Here is a 25496-nt window from a genome sequence, read left to right on the forward strand (position 1 = left end):
TTAAAAAGAACAACAAAGCTTATCTAAAGGAAAAGAACTCCGTCCTTAAATCTACATCTACCAATGATGTACAAGTAATTTCCCTTATTCAATATAAAACAAAATAAGTAATAACCAATAAGTAATTAGCTAATTGAGTATTTTAATTTATTGATTCATAATTTGCTAGGTACAATAAAATAATTGTTTAAAGTATCAACTTGATCCGAGAATGTGTGAGGAAGAAATAGCGTTAACAATTATGTATGTGGACTAAACCCAACAAATTTAGCCACATATGTGAACACTGAAGTATTAGTTTCTCTTGTCGGTATCAAACAAAATAATTAATTACCAGTGATTGATTATCAAATTGGTCAAAGACAAATTTTGCAAAGTTTCATTTTGATCCGAGAATGTGTGTGGGAGAAATAATGTGTACACACTTTTCTCAGACGGAGTTATTATAAACTTTGTAAAGAATAGTTAAAGAAATATGCAAAAGACGCCTTTTGTGATTTCCGAAAAGGTCTCTCTAAAACATCATAAAACATCAAACTGGTTTGTAAACGTGTTTTACATGTTTCGGATGTTCCTTCAAAGCTGAAGATAATATACTGTATAGTCCAAACTGCAGGATGTCGGGGGGTGGCAGCGGGCAGGGTATCAACCCAAGACCATCGAGACGACCGAACGACTTTCCAGAGCGCATAGCGCACGACCAGGCAGACCTCCTGATATTGAGATTATTCTTATCTTATAAATTACAGACGTTCCTTCAAAAGAGAAGATAGTTACGTCCTACGAAAATCCTACGAAAATACATGTGTAAATCTAGTTATACAACTAGAGACTTTTTCTGGCTGATTAAGGCAACCTGTTGCATGGTACAATGGTAGAAGGGAAGAAGGAGCACATTAACGAATTCATTCTAGCATATGTAAGTCTCAATGCCATTGGACTCAGCAAATATTTTTTATTGATGCAGCTCTTGACAATCGTATTGAGGTTAATATGGTCCCCAGTCTGTAAAAGATTGGGCACCACTGCGGCTTACGTCAATATGAAACACGACCTCTCCTCTCCACACACACGCACACACACGCACACACCCACACACACACACTATTTTCTCTCTTATCACGATTCCCCAATGATTTTTTTTTCTAAAACTCGAAAACTGAAATGGCTTAATATTAAATCTCGTGTGACCTTCGCATTGACCTTAACCCACATTTTTCACTCATCGACGTCACGTCGACAAGGATTATACCGGTGAAAAATGACGAGAGATGAGGACGCGATATATATAGTTCAGTCGTTGATATTGGCGGGAATTAAAAATGTGTGTCACTTGGAATGTGTTGCTTCGATACGGCCTGAAGCAGCAAACCGGATCTACAAAATAAGTATTTCTAGATCTAGTAGACAAAACGTGACGATTCATCAATTGATTTGAATTTGGTGTTGTACAAACTTCCCAGAATAAAAAGCTTCTGGAGACTTTTAAAAACAAAATGCGTACACTTTTGTTTCTTTGTTAGTAATGATGTCAACTTTAGAAACTAACCCAACAAAATGGGACCAAGATGGATGAGAGCTCTAATTATAAATACTATGGACTATGATAATGATAGGCGCGGTGGCTGAGTGGTAAAGCGCTTGGCTTCTGAACCGGGGGTCCCGGGTTCGAATCCTAGGATTTTTATTTCGGGATCCTTGGGCGCCTCTGAGTCTACCCAGCTATAATGGGTACCTGACATAAGTTGGGGAAAAGTAAAGGCGGTTGGTCGTTGTGCTGACCACATGACACCCTCGTTAACCGTAGGCCACAGAAACAGATGACCTTTACATCATCTGCCCTATAGACCACAAGGTCTGAAAGGGGAACTTTACTTACTTTATGATAATGATATGGTCGAGAGGTCAAGTACACTTGAACTAGGCTTGGTTTGGCTTACCTATGAAAGGGGCTCGACGTTCGACACCCGATTCGGGCAGCACGGAAAACCTTCTCCCAGATACCCCCCCCACACACACACACACTGCTCCATACATGTGATTGGACAATAGCGCTCTGAACATGCTATAAGCCGCCCATGTCAAGTGTTCTCTTTCGACTTTTCTTCACTGTTGGGAATGGTGCATAACTGGAGCGTTTTATGATAGAAATATGTGGCAAATGAAACACCTGATATATTACTGAAATTCATTTTGAAACATGTTAAACAAAACTTATATCAACTTAATCTGGCCAAATGTTTGTACACGTTATTTCTCCGACACATAATCTCGGATCAAGCTGAAATTTCGCACAATTATTTATTTTACCTGGCAACACAAGAATCAATAAAAGTAATGACCAGTTAGTTAATAGACTAATGTTAATAAATTACTTCGTTTGGTATCTCAAACAAGGGATAGAAATGGTACTTGACTGAAGTGGTGGTATAAGCTGAGATTGTCCCCTTTTTGGATTGTCGTCTGAGGCTTATTACGAATTTAATTACATGACTAATCCAAACTAATTGATATACTTTATATAAGCTTTTTTTTTAAAGTAATTTTCTTTGAATTTTGCTTTGTTTTTTGTTTTTAATTAATTTTCTTTGTATTTTGCTTTTTTTTTTGTTTTTAATTAATTTTCTTTGTATTTTGCTTTTTTTTCTGGGTTGTAAATACAGGTAACAACAAGGTTATATTTGGAACCAAACATATAATAATAATTATTATGACCCAGACAGAGGTTTGTTCAGGCACGCAGAGGGAGCCAAGCTTCTATAGGCGTAGAGTTTCAAGAGTCTTAGACTCAACTTTTAGGACTCGTTTCCATGGTCCTAGAGTTTCAAGAGTCTTAGACTCAACTTTTAGGACTCGTTTCCATGGTCCTAGAGTTTCAAGAGTCTTAGACTCAACTTTTAGGACTCGTTTCCATGGTCCTAGAGTTTCAAGAGTCTTAGACTCAACTTTTAGGACTCGTTTCCATGGTCCTAGAGTTTCAAGAGTCTTAGACTCAACTTTTAGGACTCGTTTCCATGGTCCTAGAGTTTCAAGAGTCTTAGACTCAACTTTTAGGACTCGTTTCCATGGTCCTAGAGTTTCAAGAGTCTTAGACTCAACTTTTAGGACTCGTTTCCATGGTCCTAGAGCTCCAATGTCAAAGAAGAGGAAATCCCCTTACAGCCTCTCCCCATTTGCTATATCTTAGGTCGATATCCCCTTACAGCCTCTCCCCATTTGCTATATCTTAGGTCGATATCCCCTTACAGCCTCTCCCCATTTGCTATATCTTAGGTCGATATTTTGGACGAAAAAAAATTGACGACTTTTTAATCGTCATGAAAGTTTCGTTGGATGAGGAGTAGGAAGAGTGGCTGAGTGACATATACATCTCTCCTGCCTATCTAGAGGGCTCGAGTTTGAGTCCCGTACTTGAGCTGAGTTATGTTTTCCGACCTTGATTGGAGAACGGATCCGAAACCTTCTCTCAGACACCATCATCCCAAATGTCCATAAAATTACTATTTGAAAATGCCACACACTGTAGCATGAATTATGCAACATACATAGAATTTTTTTTTCATCACTATTTTGAATAAATTCGTGCCATAGGTTTTTTTGTTACTTATTGTATCTACTTCCCAAACTCGTGTTGAGAACGAGTCTAGTCGTGGCCGAGTCTCTACATACCCTATGGTTTCAGACCTAGCGTCATTCCAAGACAATAACAACTAGGAAAAGAAAAAAAAAAGGGGGTTAAGAATAGACAAGGAAAGAAAAACAACTCTGGCGAGGTCTCTAAGAAAGAGCAGCAACTCTGTCGAGGTCTATGTTAATTTTAGGACGCACGGACAGGATCTTCGATTGAAAAAAGCTTTTTATTTGTTTGCATCTCTCCTTTATTCTGAGCTCTTTTGGAATAAAAAAAAGTTTTTGAAATTGAATTGGAATATTTCGCTTTCTTTATATTTGCAAATAATGAGCTCTTATTTATACGGCCTCATGTACGTTGTTATTGCATTATTTACGATGCGGCTTGTTCCATTCGGGATATTTGCTGCGGTAATTAACTTGATTTCCATATTTCAGCTTCGACGAGAAATCAATTAGGAGTCATCTTTTTTCTGAGGGATCAGCTAATTTCTTTCTTTCTTTTTTGAGTGCTACATATTATTGGGGATTTAATCCTATGCAAGATACTATTGACGATTTAATCCTATGGAAACGTTTTTGATAAATTTAATCAGAGCGGTTTCGATCGCGAAAATGGCTAGTTGTCGTATGTATCCGGTTAGTAATAACAGGTTAAAGTTTCGTTTTTTATCGTCCACCTCAAGGGGGGCTAAATCAAATTATACAAACCACATCTTTCAAGTACGATTTCTTTCCCATGTTCGATAGCAAACAAAATAATTAATTACCAATAGTTGATTAACTAATTGGTTCCTTTTTAAAATAATATTTATTCATGTTTTGTCAGGTACAAGAAATAATTGTGCAAAATTTCTGCTTGATCCGAGATTGGGTGTGGGAGAAACAACGTGTACAAAATGTTTACTAGACAGACAGACTGACAGACAGAGTGAGTTGATATAGGCTTTGTTAAAAAAAAAAAAAAACAAGCTTTGTTTCTCTCCATTCAATGCTCCTTTCTGCAGTCCTCCTCGTCACTCCCCAGTCGCTCCAAGTAATGACACGCTATAGCTTCATCGCATTATTAGGAATTACTCAAGGGCCATAATCAGGATGGCTCGCCTGGCTCAGCCCTCTTTTTTCCTTGCGGTTGATTACAAATAATCTCCCTTCTCCCGGCCGAGGACAGGTCAGTGGCAGTGGGATGATGGCTAATGAGGCGTGTGGTCATCGGCTATCTTTATCCACTGCCCCGCCAGCCGCGGCATTGCTTTAAACCTTTGGCCCGTCTACTTCGAGTATGCTTGCTCCATTGAGCAGAAGAAAAAAAAACAACAACTGACGATACGAGTAAGAAAAAAGGGACGATGACGGGGCGGGCGAGAGAAAAAAAAAGGGGGAAGGGGGGTGGACAATGTCCCGAATTGCGAGATGAAAGTGATAAAGATGATGATGTTCTTAAGGTGGCAAGGTAAACAAGAGGACGTAATCGTGGAAGATGTGAGTGTACACCATTCAGGACATGATGATAATTTATGTTTTTTCTACTACATTTTTATGATACTTTTTAGCACCACACAATCAAATTTTCGAAGCTCTTACGTCTGGGAGGGAGGTGGCTGAATGGTTAAGCGCTTGGCTTTCGAACCCGGAGGTCCTGGGTTCGAATCTCGCTGAAGACTGGGATTTTGAGCTTCGGGATTTTTAGGGCGCCCCCTGAGTCCACCCAACTCTGATGGGTGCCTGATTTTAGTTGGGGAAAGTAAAGGCGGTTGGTCGTTATGCTGGCCACATGGCACCCTGCTCATTAACCGTTGGCCAAAGAAACAGATGACCTTAACATCATCTGCCCTATAGAATGTATGGTCTGAAAGGGAGAACTCTTCCGTCTGAAGCTTAATTTTATTTTATTGACTTGGCAATACTGAATTTCAATGTAGCATCCTTGACATTGTTTGATTTATCGTGAAAATCTCCAATTTCTAAAATCCCCTATTTTCAAAATCTCCAATTCTAGAGAAAAACTTGTGTTATATATTAAACTTTTTGTTTTTCCATATTTCGGTTTTGAAATTTGATGAGGTCACATGAATGCAGACTGCCTCGATAATTTGATATCACTTCAAGACTCAGATTAAACACAGAAATCGTGCATGGCATGACTAGAAGTTTCAAAGAAAACACCACAATTAACAGCGATAGCTGGCAACTCCTTCGTGAATAAAAGTAACTGTACTAGAATATAACACAGTTGAGTCCGGTTAATCGGATCACATGGGGAGGCAATCACGTTGGTCGTATTAATAGTCTGGTCAAATTATCATTCGAGATATAGAATTTCGTCCAATAAGCGGCTGGCTCTTTCTTATCTTATAAAATACAGAAGTTACTTCAAAAAAAAAAAAAGATGATGATTACGTGCTATAAAAATACTTTGAAAAGAAAAAAAAAGCTTATCAAAGTGGAAGAATTTCATATTTTCAGCTATATCTTTCAATAATGTAGAAGTAATTTCCCTTATTCGATATAAAAAAAATAGTTAATTACCAGTAATCAGTCTAGTCATGCATGTTTGGGTTAGGCTGACTCAGGCAACCCATTCCATGCCCTAAAAGCACTCGGGAAGAAGGCGTATCTGTACAAATGTGTCTTAGCATGTGGAACAAGAAATGTGCCTTTATCTTTGTGTCTTTATGAGTATTTTATTAGGTCTTATCTTATAAAATATTGGCCATTCGACGGTATAGTTAAAATCTTTGGAGATTTAATATTGAACAACTCCAAACGAGGCAGGATTTAAGGGAAGTGAGGCGGGGCTAATGCCTCAGAGACTCCACAAGAGAGGGAACCCGCAATAGAAATGTTTAAAAATCCTAATTTTGACTGGCCAGAAACATTTTTTTTTTATTTCAAAATATTTTTTCGCATTTTTACCGGCAATACTTTATAAATCTTACAGTTGGCAACATTTTCCACTTGAAGCGTTCTCTCAATATATAATCACTAGACATATGTTACCCGCGACCCGCGGGTCTTTATTTGCGCATTACTGTCGATATAGTCACTGAGAGTGTTTTGTAAACAATTAAACGAAATAATAATGTAATAAGTAAAGCGAATGTGTCAATGTAAAAATAGTGTGAATGAAGCTATCAAATCAAAATAGCTAATAGGCTTAATTAAATCCATTTTTTTTCAAATTAAAACATTTGCTTGTAGGCCTACATATATTTGATTAAAATTTGAGATGAATAGACTAAATTTTGTATGTTCATGTGTATAAAGTATAAAGTAGATCTTGAGGTAGACGTAGATCTAAATCTACACTAATCTAGAGTTCTGTGCTGCGCATGCGTGAACTTTTTTTCATGAATGAATATAGGCCTATCTCAACACGGCTACGCAGCTTTAGCGAACAGCGAACGAATGTATTAAAAATGCTTTAGAAAAACAAATTTGAATGTTAATTTGATTAAAATATCAAATGAATGGACAATAATTAGGCATAGGAATAGACTCAGACCTCAGAAGAGAGCTGTGTTAATGTGTAACCATTTGGTAATGTCTAATGAAAGAATGTTCGCCAGGAAATCTGTAGATATCAGGAACTAATTTATGTAAAAAATGCTTTTGAATAATCTAGTGGATTGGATTTATATGTATGTTAAACTTAGCTAATGATCCTTTCACGTTATTTCTCTTTCGCTACGAAAATAAAATTAGGTTTGCGAAAATGGGTTTACCCGAAGTCGATACATTCTTATCTATTAAAAACGAAAAGAGCGATAGCTTTGTTAAATGAATGGGATTATAAAGTGAACAATTAAACGAAATTATATTTAGTACGCGATTCATGAATGAATATAGATCTAGGCCTATCTCAACTCGGCTTCACAGCCTTCGTCGGCGAATGTAGCTTTAGAAAACCAAATTTGAATGTTTATTTGATCAAAATATGAAATGAATGGACTTTAATTAATATGTTTATGTGTTAAAGTATAAAACTATCTGTGCGAAGAGAAGTTTTATCATCTTAGAGTTGAATTAGAGTTTTAGATCTAGGGATGGGATTATAAAGTAAACAATTAAACGAATCAATATTTAGTACGCGATTCATTACGGAATTGTCTAATGAAAGAATGTTCGTCAGGAAATCTGTAATCACAGATATAAGGAACTAATTAATGTAAAAAATGCTTTTGAAACACAAAATTGAAGGTTAATTTTATTATATAATGAAATCAATGGATCTTCTTTTGTCTTTTCATGTGTCAAAGTAAAAAACTATCTGCGCAAAGTGTATTTCTTAAAATTAGATCTAGGTCTAAATCCTTTCTATCTTTTCTCATGTCAACATTGTAGACATATACTTATACTTATAGACAAAAGGATTGTTAAGAAATGGATAAATTGTAGTGAGCCTCCACATAAATTCTGCATCGGGTTCTTTATTTTTTAAATCCGGCCCTGACTCCTAAGTCTAATTATATCAATATCAACTCTTTAAAACAATACTATACATCATGATTCATTCCAATTAAGGCTAAAATATTTAATGTGTATGTTCTTATGTACAATATTTGACATTATTTTGAGAACAAAAATCAGGTCGGTCCTGGCAGCATCATTAACCTTTGCTCTCTAGTTGGCCAGGATTTCTCGCGCTAATGGAACGTTAAGTAAAATTTTATTAGAGGCTATTTCCGCTGTTCGCGCAGTGATACATTTTCAAACCAAACGGAAGAGTTCACACAAATTTTCAGCTTGTCAATCCTCGCTCTGTCGCATTTGTAAACTTACAGAAAAAGAAAGTAGTTCTAATAATGACAAGTCGGGAAGAAATAGGATGAAGTGTAATGTTGTCTCTGTAGACATCCTAGCATCTTTAAATGCGTTTCGTCATTGTAAAGGTTACGTAGTTACATAAGTACCGTGTTTTCGCGAATATAACCCGCATACGCGTATAACCCGCATAAAGTACAATATAAGTATACACAAAATCGTACAACCCGCACCATTATTTATCCCACATGTGCGAAGCGTGACTTGTCGAAAACTTGTCACAATTGATTACTGGAATTTTAAAGAATCTTTGCAGTTTCGGTGCTATTCGTGCTCTTGGGGCTTATAATGAGATGTTTATAAAGCTTTCTAATATACCTGAGATGAACTCCAATTGGTGACAAGGCAGGGAGACCTAGGTCTCCCGTAGTGCCCTGGTACCATTTCTCATTACCCCGTACTATTTCACAACACAGCGAACTATAGGGTGTATAAAGACCAAACAGTATGTCCATAGTTTCTGAGACGATATGTAGCAAAATAAGTAGGTCACAGCTGGGGCTGCGTATCCACGAGAGATACTGCATTCCTCGTTAATCTTCGGACTCGAAGACTAGCCTTATTATGTTTACGAGTAAAATACATTTTGTAAACCTCGCGGGCTATTTGCGCGAAAAATACTTTTATTAACGGACTATTCTATAAATAGATCTAGATATTTTATTTCAAATGACATTACTTTTAATTTGGTCGCCTGTCGAAAGAATAAAAAAAAACCTCCTAATTTATTTAGGACTTGAAGTCAATATCTCAATCTCAGTGAGGATTCGGGTCCATTTTTTTCCTGCAAGAAAATAAAGTGTTCTACCACCTAGACATCGTTTCTCATGGTTCACTCTGAAATAAATTAATGGAAACTGCAAAGCGGTTATATCTATGAACATAACTAATGGATGCTTCTTGATTACACGTCTCCAGATTTAGATAAAAAACATTTCAAATATGTCATTTTTTTTTATTCTTTAAAAGTTCTTCTATTTACAGCAATCGGAGATTTCGAGGATAAACAAAACAATGTCAAAGACGCTTTAATAAACCTCAAAAGTTGCCAACTACACACAAGTAACATTTCAAAGTATTTTAAAGAATTATTCGGCAAATTTACGTTGTAAACATAAATCTCTGTTGAACCTTTCCAATAAAAAAGCGTATGGAAACTTCCTTTATGTTGCACACCGGATACACCAAAAAGCGTACTATTTTTGTTTTGTTCCGCCATGAATGAAAATTCCCGATAAACAACACCAATCTATCCAACGCTAATCTGGTTAAGGTTTAATTATACCAGAAGCCAATGTACATCCTATCTGTAAAAACCCTGGATGATTTTGTGGTTTCCATTTATCATGCTTGTCACATATTAACAAGGGCTGTTACTCTAATAAAAAAAAATCTCTACATTATCTCCCCTGACTCCAATCACGAAATTAATTTTTTTTTAAAGAAAAATCTGTTTCATTAACACTATAGCGAAAAGTTCGCAAAAGAAAAACAAAGTTGCTAATAAAAATTGCTGGATGTCACAGAGGTCAGTTCCGGAATTTGTCCCGGCCAATCACAATCAAGTCGAGTGTTTACAGAGCCAGCGTCAAGGGAAACAGCATTAGTTTATTTTGTGAAATAAACAAATACAGAAGGTCAAAGGTTAATGGATTATAGCTTTTCTTTTGATAATGTGGCTTCAAACTTACAGAAGTGTATATGCATTGGTCGTATAGTGAGCTTTTTTTTTTATTTTAGCTACCTTATCTTTCTTTTGTTGAATGAGCAGGGAATAGTTTAGCAATAGCTAGCACAAGCTATAGCTCAGGGCCCTTTAAGAAATATATAGCACTGACATATAACGTCAGGGCCCCAAAGATATCCATATCTCAGATAGTTTAGGACCTTTTCAAGCCTTAATACGGAACTGTATATAATATCAATATTCTGAATTTTAAATGAAATTTCGAAAAAAGTATTTGGCTTATAAGTCTACTTTTGCTTACTTTCCTAATTTGTCTGCAGTAACTACCGAACTCGTTATTTGAAGTGAAAAACAAAAGTTATGTTAGATTTTTAAATAATATAGATGCTATTTCCCTTATTCGGTATCAAACGAAATAATTAATTACTAAAAACTAATTGACTAATTGTTTAATTGTTTATTTGATTGATGTTTTTTAGGAACAGTAGATAATTGTTTAAAGTTTCAATGAAATGGGTGTGGGAGAATCAACGTGTTAAATTACTTAAAGGGGCGGGACTAACTTAGTGTATATGTGAACACTGAAGGATTAATTTCCCTTGTTGGTAACAAAAAATAATAATTAATTGCCAGTAGTTAATGGACTAATTGGTTATATTTTTTATTGATTGAGTCACGTATTGTCCATGTCAATGAACAACTGCGCAAATATGGAACTTGATCCGAGAATGGGTGTGGAAGAAATAACGTGTACAAACTTTTGACTACACAGAGTGGGTTCATATAAGCTTGGTATTAAAGGGAACATGTTCCGTCATTGCATCGTCGTGTCGGACGTGGATTTAAGTTTTTATTATGCTGGTCACAAATCATTGGAAAGGGGGGGGGAGGTTGTTTTGTTGTCCGCCTCCTCTTGTTAATTAATTAATTCATTAATATTAAGTTATGCAATAGTCATTGTCTGGAACTGTGAGGATCGAAATTTGTTAAAGGGAAAGATCTTTGTGTTTTCTGAACGTATCTTTTATCATATTCTCTCTCTGTATCTCTCTATGTCTTTTTTTTTCTCTTTCACTCTCGCTCTCTCTCTCAAATTCTCTCGCTCTGTCGTTTTCTTCTTCTCCCTCTCTCTCTCTCTAATTATCTCTCTGACTTCTTTTTTTACTCTCTCTCATTCTGAATGATGATATGGCACCACTAAGCGAAAGGTCTTCTCGACTAAGGCCACCGGTCAGGACGGAAGATTCCCAAGATGGACTACAACGGCCAGGTGTCCAGGACCAAGGCAAACCACTTAATTTGAGGTACTCGGCTGTGGTGAAGCATGGAGAGGGATGGGCGTCGCCATGCAAGTATCTAGCCCTTGTTACACTGTGTGGAAAAGTTAAATGAAGGTGTGAAGGCTAGATGCTGATGGATTATTTTCGTAACTTGGTTATGGCGACATAGATAAGCTGATTCTGACAAAGCACAACATCGTACCCAGAGCCGGATTTCAGTATATGGAGGCCCCGGGGCAGAAATTTTGTGGTGGTCCCTACTTTTGTCCACAAGCTTTATTAAAAAATTCACTAATTAATAACACAATGGGTTAGTACCGGATCTCTTCTCAGTCACGTGGGTGTGTTGTTTACATTAATAACCTCATTGATTTCATTGTAATTTAAACATGAAAATAGTCTAGATCTAGACATCTTTAAGTAATAAAATGTATGTTACAATAATTCACTAATTTTTATGATTATTTAGTAGGTCTACTAGATCTAGGATAGCACTAAATCTAGATCTATATCTTATCATAGGAAGATATTTTCATTATAGCATGTATAAGACCACAGTCACGTGACTTTTTATAAAGTAGGTCAGAGATTCGGAACTACCTCATTAATATCTAAAAGCATGCCATATTTCATGTGAAAGAAACATAGTTATTGTAAATTTAATATATTTTCCAACATTAAAAAATATTTAATTGCATTTTTTACTCTAAAAAGGAGTATATTTTGTTTTGTTTTTTTAGTATGTTGAGGGTAGGGTCCTGGGTTGACCCGCTGCCGTAAATTCGAGACTGCGGACACTTCTTGTAAAACGTTTAAAGTAAGGTGGATTAAAAATGCGAAACGAAAATTGTTCGAAAAAAACAGCAACATAAAAGTTTCTTGAGCCTCAAAGTTTGGAGACTATTAAAATCTCTCTAGTAAAGGTCCTTTTTTTTTTGGAGGCCCTGGAGTAATAGCCCTAACTGTCATGCCCTTAATCCGGGCCTTGACTGACACACCTATATTGACGTAATTTAGACATATGTCAATTAAAATCTAGATTATTATTAATATTATTAATATTATCATTCTCATCTTTCTGATTGCACCAGGGCCTAGAGCTACACAGTACTTTATAAATGTCTTATGGCGTGGCGAAACAACAAACATATTTATCATAGCAACGATCTGATGAGTTATGAACAGTCAGAGAGGCCAACAACAGGAGAACAATATGGCGCAATGGCATGTATTCAAATAATGCATGGGGACGGGGCAGGCGGGCTGTGTCACGTGACCATTTGTCATCCTCACTAATGAACTTGTCATCACACGAGACAGATGATACCTTTTCCTTTTTAAAAAGTAGTAATAGGTCGTGGTGGGCCTCGTGGCCGAATAGTATATGGCTCCTACTATCTCAAAAGATAATGTGACCGAGTAGTGTATGGCTCCTACTATCTCAAAAGATAATGTGACCGAGTAGTGCATGGCTCCTACTATCTCAAAAGACAATTTGACCGAGTGGTGCATGGCTCCTACTGTCTCAAAAGATAATGTGACCGAGTAGTGCATGGCTCCTACTATCTCAAAAGACAATTTGACCGAGTGGTGCATGGCTCCTACTGTCTCAAAAGACAATTTGACCGAGTAGTGCATGGCTCCTACTATCTCAAAAGACAATTTGACCGAGTGGTGCATGGCTCCTACTATCTCAAAAGATAATGTGACCGAGTAGTGCATGGCTCCTACTGTCTCAAAAGACAATGTGACCGAGTAGTGCATGGCTCCTACTGTCTCAAAAGATTATGTGACCGAGTAGTGCATGGCTCCTACTGTCTCAAAAGATAATGTGACCGAGTAGTGCATGGCTCCTACTATCTCAAAAGACAATTTGACCGAGTGGTGCATGGCTCCTACTATCTCAAAAGATAATGTGACCGAGTAGTGCATAGCTCCTACTGTCTCAAAAGATAATGTGACCGAGTAGTGCATGGCTCCTACTGTCTCAAAAGATAATGTGACCGAGTAGTGCATGGCTCCTACTGTCTCAAAAGATAATGTGACCGAGTAGTGCATGGCTCCTACTGTCTCCAAAGACAATGAGACCGAGTAGTGCATGGCTCCTACTGTCTCAAAAGATAATGTGACCGAGTAGTGCATGGCTCCTACTGTCTCAAAAGATAATGTGACCGAGTAGTGCATGGCTCCTACTGTCTCCAAAGACAATGAGACCGAGTAGTGCATGGCTCCTACTGTCTCAAAAGACAATGTGACCCAGTGGTGCATGGCTCCTTCTGTCTCAAAAGACAATGTGACCGAGTGGTGCATGGCTCCTACTGTCTCCAAAGACAATGAGACCGAGTAGTGCATGGCTCCTACTGTCTCAAAAGACAATGTGACCGAGTAGTGCATGGCTCCTACTGTCTCAAAAGATAATGTGACCGAGTAGTGCATGGCTCCTACTGTCTCAAAAGACAATGAGACCGAGTAGTGCATGGCTCCTACTGTCTCAAAAGACAATGTGACCCAGTGGTGCATGGCTCCTTCTGTCTCAAAAGACAATGTGACCCAGTGGTGCATGGCTCCTTCTGTCTCAAAAGACAATGTGACCGAGTGGTGCATGGCTTCTACTGTCTCAAAAGACAATGTGACCGAGTGGTGCATGGCTCCTACTGTCTCCAAAGACAATGTGACCAAGTGAAACATGGCTTCTTCTGTCTCAAAAGACAACACGACCGTACAAACATCGGATTTCGAATTGAGAGGTTTTGAGTTCAAATCCGCGGTGAACAATGGGATTTGATCCGGGACTTTTAGCACTACGCATTCAACTCTAATGATTACCTGAATTACGTTTTTTAATAAAGTTTGTTGATCTACGTTCTGGCCACATGACACCCTCGTTAACCGTTAGCCATAAAGACGGATGACCTTATCATCATCTGCCCTCATAGATCGAAAAAGTCTGAAAGCGGTAAGCTAGAAATAGGTCACTATCAAGACAGTTGACACGCATTCACGTTCGCAAATATTGTGTAGACTGACGAAAATTTCAACTTACACTTGAAGAAAAAAAAGATCCCTATCTTTCCAATCGATCGTACATCTTCCGGCTCGTCTGCCTATTTTATTCACAGGAATTTGCACAGCCCTGATTGACATTGATTGTCTTAAACTCTTTCTTCAGAGAAATAAAAGTTGGCAACATGTCTTGACCAATGGTGCCCAACCTTTTTGGCCCTGGGACATACGTCCAAGACAAGATTATTATATTTGATTTGTATTATTATTTTGTTAACCCTAAATTTTCGCATTATATTTTTTTTTATTATATACATGTAAGTTCCTTTAAAGTTTCGTCTGTACTATATTGCAAGACAGGCCTATCTGCAGCTGACCAAACCCAGCCATGCCACGTATGAGGCCGGCTTTTTAAACCGAGGATTGGACTTTACAGTCATCTTCGAGTCCATACGAAATGAGAAATGTGCTCATCTTCGATCACGAAAGAGGTATATATAGCAATACATGATGCCCAACCTAATTCAACCTGCGGGCCTATTTTAATTTCCGACACTCGTGTCGCGGGCCACATGACCAGAAAAGTTTTAAACAAAACAACAACTTGAAATTGACCTGAAACTATTTCATTAAAAACCCGTGGATCTAGTAATTACATTCATAATTTGGTATATTTGAAGTTTAACCTTCATCTATTGTGTTCTACGTGTCTGGAAATGGATTTAGTTCCCTACTTAAATTGTGAGTGACTTAGTCGTTATCCTGGCCATTAAGTCATGTTCTTGTCTCGTTTTATTCCCATGGATCCTCCACGTCATAATTGTTTTTTGATGCTTTTGCTGTATGTTCTGTATTGAAACAGCCAGACTTTCTTTATAAAAAAACGTTTGTTGGCTTTTTACCATGTTCCACAAAAAAGATTCGTTCAATGGTTGTGGTAGATTCTTAATTTCCTTTTCATAAAGGCACAAATGTTAAAGCTCGTGGTACCAATTTATCAGAGGAAAAGTGAGGACCGTAACGTAGGAAAAGATACATTTTTCAACCTTTATATTTGGGTGGGGAGATTTTCTACACTTTAAACCGACGTTTTGGCGGGCCGGATGGAACCTCGTCACGGGCCGGATCTGGCCCGCGGGCCGTATTTTGAGCATCACCGCAATACATTATTTCTATATACCATAAGTTTATTTGATGTATCATTATTTTTGCAAGCACGAGTTAGGTCAGACTAGGTGTAAAAAATCGGCCCGGGCATTTCTATACACTCTGGCCCATAAATTGCATATTGTATAATGCGCCATCTAATTATAGGCCTGCCTGTCCTCATAAACATTCTAAGTTTGATAATGTATTGATAACTGTACACACATGTATGCAGTGTACTCTATGTCTTTACAAGAAATATAGGCCATTATGTTGCTTTTTAATCACTAAGTGTGAAGGCCTTAAAAGGATGAAGCGTACTAGTTTGCACTTTTTACGGATGTAGGCGACTACATTAGATCTGAAAACGTGCTATATTAAATTAGTATTACAATGACACAGTGGCATCCATGCCTACTAGCCCATTAGGGTACCGACCCATCGGGCACTTGCCCGAGTGCCCATTTAGCAAGTCCGCGCCTGTGCATGAGTGATAATTGTAATAAATAGATTTAGTATTCAACTGAGATTTAAAGTTGAAGGAAGTATTAAGTGTTTGTGTGTGTGTGTGTGTGTGTGTGTGTGTGTGTGTGTGTGCGTGCGTGCGTGCGTGCGTGTGTGTGTGTGTGTGTGTGTGCATGTGTGTGTTTTTTAAAGGGAGATAATATGGAGAGAAAAAATTGAGTTATAATTTGCTTTTTTTTTTTGCAAAGGAATTTGACAAAACGACATTGAAATAAAAATTGAAATAGAAAAAGATTGAGATATCTTATATTTTTGTATTTTACGTAATGGGCTATGTTTTTCTATTATTGCTTTGACTTATATTACTGCTACGACTAAACATACACCTATTATGAGTTGCGAAATCGGACGAATGTTTTGGGTAGAATAGAGGCATTCACCCCTGTCAACATCCCGCAAACCGTAAACTTCAATAAGTCACTTGTGGGCCGGTACACAAATGGGCAGATCAAACCACCTGGGTCACTGAGGTTTAATAATAATCTCTTATTTAAAAAAAAATCAAAAGTCACTCTAGTACGAAAGATGTGTGGCTCTAAAGAGATACACTACCAACAAATCTCACTCAATGTTTACTAGAGACGCCCCTCCCATGCCAAACAAATTCAGGTTAGCATTTACTTTTCTTATGGAGCTATTGGGGGTCTGAAAAAGTTGAAAGACTTTATCCATTCGAGGCACTAGGAATGTTCTTCACGTTGCACGCCACTGAGACGACCCCTACAGTTTGAGAAACGCTGTATAAGAGGGTCCGGAAAGAAAAAAAACTATTACAATGACATGAGACACCACGTGATCAATATTAACCAATAAGAACACATGTTCCTGACTCACCTACTGAAGAGATCAATATTGAAGAACACGTATTCTCCGTTGTCGAAATTGAGGTCATGGGCCTTGATCATGATATCACGGACACTGTCGGGGCTGGCACAAAGGACGATAACTGCAACAGATGGGAGAGAAAAATAGGGGAGGTAAATAACATTGTTACTTGTGGTCAGTGCGGTCTACTCTATCATTTTAATGACAACATAACGGTACGGACAACCTCATTACTAGGTGACGAAAATGAAAAATGGATTAATAGATAAAAGAGAGAGAGAGAGAGGGGAAAGAAAGAAAAAATGAAGAGATAGAGAGATTGTAATATATAGAAAAGGAGAAAGAAAATGGAATATATAAAAATAGATAATGAGAAACAAGATAAAAAAATAACTTTAAAAAAAAAGGCTTATAGTAAGTGTAATTGTATCGATAAGTTTAGATCAGTCATGTCATTGCATTAACATCAGGGCCAGACAGAATAAATCTGTGCGATTAGAAATATTTGTAACAATTGTTTTTGTTTAGCTCTATATTTCATGCCGTTAGCTTTCTCCATACGCTATGATCCTATCACTTATCTAAATCTTTGGAAAATTGCGGGGGGGGGGGGGGGGAGGGCGTAAAACTGGGTATCTGGATAATTGGTTTTTAAAAGCATTTACAAAACAAAGCCAAAAAAAAAAAAGGTGGGGGACGACCTGAATACGTACTCGTGGATTACGTCTCCTCGGGCCGACGTGCCAACCACTTTCCAAGTGAGGTACTTCTGAGCGGAGAAAATTGTATAGTTATATATTGTGTGGTTCATTGAAGTTTTAATTTAGCGTCCTTGACATTGGTTAGTTTATAGTGAAAATCCCCAGTAGGCCTACATTTAACTATAAGTGTATCTTTTATATTAATAGTTATCACAAAAATTTAGTCAAAACGTGAGGCCACTTTCTGACCTTAACTAAGACAGTTTTCGGTCGATGTTGATAGACAAGATATCTTAAAATATATAATTATTAGTTGATCCGCGGCGTAGCATACTCTGCTTCTTCATGACCATAATCCAAAGGACCGCTAAATAGCAGGGATATGGAGAGACAGTGACCCAGATTGTTAACTCGAGGAGGGTTTTGCGGACGTTCTCAGAAGTGAATAGCTTCCGTAAGTAAGAACAACGGACAGGGCGGCGCCATAGTTATCCCAATGTTTGCAAACAAAGCTTACAGCCATCTTGCGAAGAGCAGCCGTTTCGTCGAGGACATTTTCCCGGTAATATGCGACTGATAGAAATAAACAGTTACCTGATGCAGGAATTTCGACTACATTGAAAGACCTGTTGACTCCACGAAATATCTGTGAAGCTGTGGCCATGGTTAGGAAACGAAGGGGCAATACGAAGGGGCAAAAATCAAAACAAAGCTACAGAAAAAACATGCAACTATTTTAATGACACCAGTAGTCCACGTGTCATTTACTGACACCAGATATTGACGAGTGTAAAAAATACACACATAAATGTAGTCAAATATACAGAATGTAAAGAGAAAATCCCCCACCCCTCTTTTTTTCTGAGCCTCGCTCTCTGTCACCGCGAAAGTTACGTGGGGTAACTCTATTCCGACTTGTAGAAATAAAAGACATATCTTTCCATGACTTTTTGTGGTGTCAGGCCTGGTTTTTTATCTCCAGCTATAAAAGAAAAGATTCCCTTTTTTTAATGGTAGTACTACCTATTTTTTTTTTCTTCTAAGCTGGACTTTTTTTTATTGGAAAGAGAGTGAGTTGATTGGGATTGACATTAATTGCCGAATCGAATTAATTGCAACTAATTTTATGGCAAATGTGTAGTGCTTAGCGTATCTGGTTGTTTGTTTTTTTTTTCGCGCCAAAAGCAGAGTCCAGTTTTTAAAATATCCCAGCCATACCCACATGTCTTCTGATTGGCTAATTAGCCCATGAGGCCATATATCGTTGGATGATGTCACAGCCTTCACGACCAGGTTCTAATTGGCAGGTCGTGTTCCATGTCCGTTCTTATTGCTGCTTGATTTTATGTACCCACAGTTTTACCATTGTTTATGGTTTTGATATCCATAAACAACATGGAATCTGCCAGGTATTAAAACGATTGATTCAGTTCGTTTCTCTTACATGCTTCAAAGTATTACACTTAATGCGCTACCCGTAGTTCAACATTATAAGAATAGAATTGATAGTATTATACTGAATATTTTTTTCCCAATATGACTTAAATTTTGTTTTTTTTAGTTATTGGTTATTTTAGTGTCTATAATATCCAAGTCTGTGATCCTATAACCATTCTCCATGTTATATATTACTACTATATTTTATATATTTTTCCCCACGTGTTCAAAACTATTTTCCTACTTCATGTATTTACAATCTGTCTAATAATAAACAATCTCCAAAATCACATGTTTTTAAAAAGCTTAATGTGCTAAAAATATTCCATAAATGATAAACCACAGACCTATATATATTATATCTAGACTTCAAAACGGAAACAAATACTTATCTGCGATTTATCAACTCACAGACCTATATATAGGCCTGTATATACATTGTTATGCATTAATCACAGAACTATATATTCACGCAGATTCATGAAATAAAGCCATTTCCTGTTAGTTCCAATAAGATGACACTATGGAATCCTATTGATTTTAGTCATCTTATGTACATTTAAATCGATTGATTTTGTTTTTGTGTATCTAAAAATTGTAAAATAATAATTATGAGACAAAAGTGTATTCATTCCCGATGTTTAATTAATATATCTCTAGATCTAAACATTCAATTGTATGTTACATTGGTTAGGGTTGAAAAAAAAAGAATTGACACTAATTGTAATGGAGTTACTGGGAAGCTTAAGAAACATTCATTCATCCATCCATCCGTCCATTCATCCCTTCCTGTGGCACTACATCCCATGGAGGACTCTGGTCTGGCTCAACACATCCCTCCCTGTGGCACTACAGGACTCTGGTCTGGCTCAACACATCCCTCCATGTGGCACTACAGGACTCTGGTCTGGCTCAACACATCCCTCCCTGTGGCACTACAGGACTCTGGTCTGGCTCAACACATCCCTCCCTGTGGCACTACAGGACTCTGGTCTGGCTCAACACATCCCTCCCTGTGGCACTACAGGACTCTGGTCTGGCTCAACACATCCCTCCCTGTGGCACTACAGGACTCTGGTCTGGCTCAACACATCTCTCCATTCAGATCTTTCCTGGGCCTTTCGTCTCCACGACCAAACCTCGAGCTGTTGCAGACCTGCCTCCACATCATCAATTTATCGTATTCATGGTCTGCCTCTGGGTCGCCTGCCTTTTGATTTTTGCCGGTATACACTTTGTCTACTCTGTTCTCTGAGATTCTTCACAAGACCACAAAAAAATATCTTGAAATTCATTTTTGGCCAAGTATTTCCTTAACTATTTATTCATCAGTAAACAAACAATTTTCAGAAACCACAATTTATTTCCACATGGATATTTCGACCATAATTTTGGCTGCTTTGCAGTTTTAACAATCATTCGTCAACTGTGCTATTTCAACAACAAATGCTTAACTTCACAACTTTTCATATATTTTTTTTATTTTTCAGGACAATAATTTGCACACAACAATCGCCCGTTTGATGACACGATTCGCAAGCTTCAGCAAGTAATTCCCATCGGAGCAGTTTAAAAATCTTTTCCAGACACTTAGACAAAATGCCCCATTTCTGAAAAGCTCTTGTCAAATGTCTTTCTACTTCTTTCTGCCATCTCCTTCTCTCTTTCTCTCTCTCTCTCTCTCCTTTCTTTCCGTACTGCTGATAACGGAAGTGAACTTTGCCACGTGAAATTGACACACAAAAAAAAGGGGCACAACTTTTGTAAAAGAAAGAAAGAAGAGAGAAAAGCTTATCCAGGATTTATTCTCAATCTTAAACCCTTCACCTTGGCACATTTTGTCTCGCTTTAATAGATGCGTTGGGCTATCTCTCTTTTTTTTTATTTAATGTGCTAAAGTGTCAATATATTAATATGCTTAGTTGTCAGTATATTGATATGCTAAAGTGTCAATACAGTAATATGCTAAGTTGTCAGTATATTGATATGCTAAAGTGTATATATATATATATATATATATATATATATATATATATATATATATATATATATATATATATATATATGCTAAACTGTCAGTATATTGATATGCTTAACTCTTTCAGCCTGTTGCTAAAATAGCAATGGATGCGGGCAAAAATGGCTACCAGTTTTTGTTTACAATAGGGTTATAAAAATATTTTTTATCTCATAAACGGTAAATCACAGATAAATAAAGTTATATATCAAATTAAAGCAAAGATCTTCACCAACACAACTCTTTTAATCTTTTTGTAGTTTATTTAATTTGTATAGATGATTTTGCAGGTTGAATAGGATGGAAAAAAATAAAAGAGTAAAAAAATTTTTTTTTGTCTAGGTTTGTTATACATAATATATGTATAATATTGCTTGAAAAGAGTATATTTTGTACTCATTTTAAAGTAAATTCATTTTGATAAACATAAATCAAGTTTTTTTTTCCTAATTTCTTGCTTATTTATTTTAATTTAATTTTTTTTCTAAATTGCATTAATTTTAATTAAACTACTTTTTTTTCCATATCTATTATAAAATAATTTTTTTTAATTTCTTTATTATTACAGTCACCATAAATTATATATTAAACTACATAGATATGCATAAGAATTCTTTTTTACCCTTTCTTTATTCTTTTAAATGTAAATAATTTGTAATTTCATGTCTTAGATCATAGTCAAATTTTTTTCGCAATTTTTTTTTCTTTGCAATAACATCAATATATACTCTTTATTTTTTTTGTATTGACCATTTTGACTAAATACTTTTCATTAATTAGAAAGAGGATTCATTTCTGAATAATTTGATATACAACACTTAAACATGCAGTGAAGATTATAAAACAGATATTACCTTAGACGCGTAGAGTTGTAAATCCAATTCGAAATCATTTTTGGCAAAAAACAATATCCAGTGAAATAGGAATAATATTTACATTTTACACACACACACACACATATATATACATTTATTTACATTACATAGATGCTACTGCCACTACTCGAAAGCTATATTTTTGCCAGATCCTCATGGTATAGACGAAAACAATGTTTCACACAGAGCCGAGGTTGCGACGGGCAACCCGAGCAAAAGAATCTAGTCCGCTTCCGTTGTGATTGACTCTTGCAATAGACACAAGGGCGATCATTCTCTTCATAATGAACAAGATGAGGCCCAGGTGCTATTTTGCTGTCAGCTTTAACAGTCTTCACTTTCACCTGTCTGGGAACATCACCCAGTGCAGTGGCAGCATCAACTAAACCATCAATTAAAGTTTCTTTAAATTTTTTTAAAGAAAGCTTTTTTGAAGGCTGGTCACATGTAACCTGTGTGGCATTATAAATGATGAGGGCATTAATCTGTGCAATTTCTAATATCCAGAAAAAGACTTTCTTCCACCATTTCATGCTTTTTCTAGAATGCACAGAATAATAAGAGAGCATTTGGTCTGCCCTGTCGCAACCATTCATCATCATATTGTAGTCGTGAACCATTTCTGGCTTCTCGACAACACTGCGCTTCTGTTGCACATTAATGATGCGATTGGTTGATTTTGTGGACACCATAATGCAAGGCTTTTTAGCTTTCTTATCCTGCCATGCCACACAAAGAGCATCTATACTGCCCACAGACTTGTAAAATTGAGTTTCTCTGTGACGCAGCTTTTGCTTCTTGAGCTCGGCAGGGAAATTTTTCCTAGCCAAGTTGACTGTCCCAGTATAATAAAATCTTTTCTGAGTTAGATATTCCAAGAGATCTGTTGATGTATAATATCTATCAGCAAAAATATGATGCCCACTTTGAAGTGGTTGTAGAAGGGTATCAAATATTTTGACTGCATGGCTGGTAATACTCTTTGATGAGTCTGAGTAAGTAGTGTCACTTCCATAATAAGTAATAAGATTTATTACATAACCTGTACTGCTATCACACAGGCCATAATTTTTTATGTGGTGCTTTTCAGGCTTACTAGGGTTGTACTGTAATGGTCCAAACCTGCCTTTAAATCCTATCACCATCTCATCAATAGCAACCTCCTCAAAAGGATAAAATGCCTTTTGAAAATTTGAACACATCATCTTTACGAAGGGTTCAACTTTATCCTTACCGACCGAGACCGCTTCACCTACATGCATCATGCTAAAGAACAAGAGTTCAAATCTAGCTCTTGTAAACATGGTATTAAACCATGGCTGATAATATATGTCTTTATTAGACCAAAAGTCCCTGACAGACTTTTTGTTTTGTAGACCTATCGAAATAAAAACTGCGAGAAACTTGTACATTTCTGCAACATTTGTGTCTGTCCAATTATTAAAAGTGGACCTGACAGTAGGAGGATTGTGTTTTTGAATCACAATTTTAGCATAATCATTAATGCTATCAACTAAAAAGGTCATGATACAACCATCTACTAGCCTGGTAAAAACATCAAATGGTGTAGAATCTCTTGTCAAATCTAACTCAGAATTGACTCCACTTTTAGAAGGCTGGGACATTCTAAATGTATTGGCAGTACTGACAGGACAATTGTCAGCAACCCTCTCCCATTGCCACCCATCATTATTACCACTAGTTCTAGGTCTAAAATCATCTGGTTCTGGAATTGTAGCAATAATACCAGTCCCATCATTGTTAGCTTCACTGCCACTATCACTGTCAGAATCTGAGTCAACCACAGTATCATCATGTCTAGCTCTTTTCTTCTTCACAATGTTATCATCTACACCATGATTTTCTGGCAAATATGTGGAATCATCTTCACTATCACTATCACTAGAACTTTCTAAAGCTAAAAACAATTGAGTAGCTTGTGCTACCGTCAATCTTTTAGGCCTACCACTAACACTACTGCATCCAGGCATAGCATCCATGTTTGTTTTTGTTTGCTAAGCAACACACTAATTAAAATAATATTAAAACAAAAAAACAATCCAGGTTATTGCATAAAGACGCTTAAAAAAGGAAGGTTTCGTTTCTTTTTACTATTTTTGTTTTTAGAAATAACTTTAAAAACTCTAACTACAAGAAACGGACTAATTTTAGAAGCCACCCCCCAAAAGCCAGTATACTGGCAAACCAGGCTATGAGGTATAGCTGTTTTGCCAGTATACTGGCAAAACAGGCTGAAAGAGTTAAGTGTCAATATAGTAATATGCTAAGTTGTCAGTATATTGATATGCTAAAGTGTCAATATATTAATATGCTAAGTTGTCAGTATATTGATATGCTTAAGTGTCAATACAGTAATATGCTAGCTAAGTTGTCAGTATATTGATATGCTAAAGTGTCAATATATTAATATGCTTAGTTGTCAGTATATTAATATGCTAAAGTGTCAATATATTCATGTGCTAAGTTGTAAATATATTAATGTACTTAGGTGTCCATATATTAATGTTCAATGTACTTATGTCTAATGTCCTAATTTGTAATGTCTATATGCCGGGCCGGGCAGGACTTGACAAGGCTCTTAGCTATTTGAAATATGGGCCAACTTGTAATCAACAAAAGGCATTTTTTCCCCTTTGCTTTTTCTTCAAAATGATTGAAAATATCCCCTAGATATTGTTAATGTAGCCTATAGGTAAATCCATCACTGTATCTCTCATCTCTGAAGTGTAAAGAGTAAATGTTCATGTCTAATGTAATAACGAGTAATGAACAAGTTGATGCATGCAAGTAAAAGTCTTATCATAAAAAAAGAAGATAATAAAGTCCTACGCTTATCCACATGATCAATCTAGTTAACAAGAAACTTAAACTATACTATTTAGTCATTGTTTTTTTCTTGGCTGATGCAGTCAATTCGTTACATTCTGTAATAGCACAAAGGAATTATAAACTTGCCTTTATCTTTGTGTCTTTCATAGTATTTTAATTGAGTTTTGTCTTTTTGGATTTGTATCATATATTCGAGTTGATTTATTTCCTTTCTTTATTCTTACGATGTGCTAATATCTAATTTTCTTCAATGTTTGAGTGTGTTTTCAGATTTTCGTAACGATGTATTTATTTTGTCTTAAAACTGTCCACCAAAAAGGTTAATTTTATATGCTGACCTCGACCTCTTTTGACCTTTGTAGCTTTCAACCCAGACATGAAAGTTAAATCAGGCCCAGAAGTAAACATTTCTTTAGTCCCCTTTTTCCTCCTCCTCATTTCCTTGAATGAGGTGAAAGTCACCCTTCATGGTCACCACCATCACTACGTGATACGCCGTCAAGATATGGCCCTTCAAACACTTTGGACAGATTTTTCTCTTTTAAGCGGACTATCGATTGAAAGGGAATGCTGTGGAAAGACCTTTTAAGAGGATCCTTCCGATAGCCACTTGATAGTTTTTGAAATGGAAGAAAGAATATAAAGGAAGGTTCGGCTTCACTTTATAGAAGTGTAGGTTAGCAGCAAAAAATGTAA

The 25496-nt window shown here is 36.7% G+C and overlaps 2 protein-coding genes across 7 annotated transcripts in view; both read right to left on the bottom strand.

The window, feature by feature from the left end:
- LOC106067685 (atrial natriuretic peptide receptor 1-like) overlaps positions 1-25496 on the bottom strand; it is a 486432-nt gene that overhangs the window by 41393 nt on the left and 419543 nt on the right. For all 6 annotated transcript variants that reach the window (XM_056016970.1, XM_056016969.1, XM_056016968.1 and 3 more), the window contains one exon: positions 16930-17041. In XM_056016970.1, coding sequence (XP_055872945.1) covers positions 16930-17041 — 112 coding nt within the window. The remainder of the gene's footprint in view (positions 1-16929; positions 17042-25496) is intronic.
- On the bottom strand, positions 21156-24208 carry LOC129923913 (piggyBac transposable element-derived protein 4-like). Its single transcript, XM_056016972.1, has one exon. It carries the CDS (start codon positions 23948-23950, stop codon positions 22085-22087), a length of 1866 nt encoding a protein of 621 aa, XP_055872947.1. The 5' UTR covers positions 23951-24208; the 3' UTR covers positions 21156-22084.

This window comes from Biomphalaria glabrata, chromosome 18, assembly GCF_947242115.1.
Source record: "Biomphalaria glabrata chromosome 18, xgBioGlab47.1, whole genome shotgun sequence".
NCBI lineage: Eukaryota > Metazoa > Mollusca > Gastropoda > Planorbidae > Biomphalaria > Biomphalaria glabrata.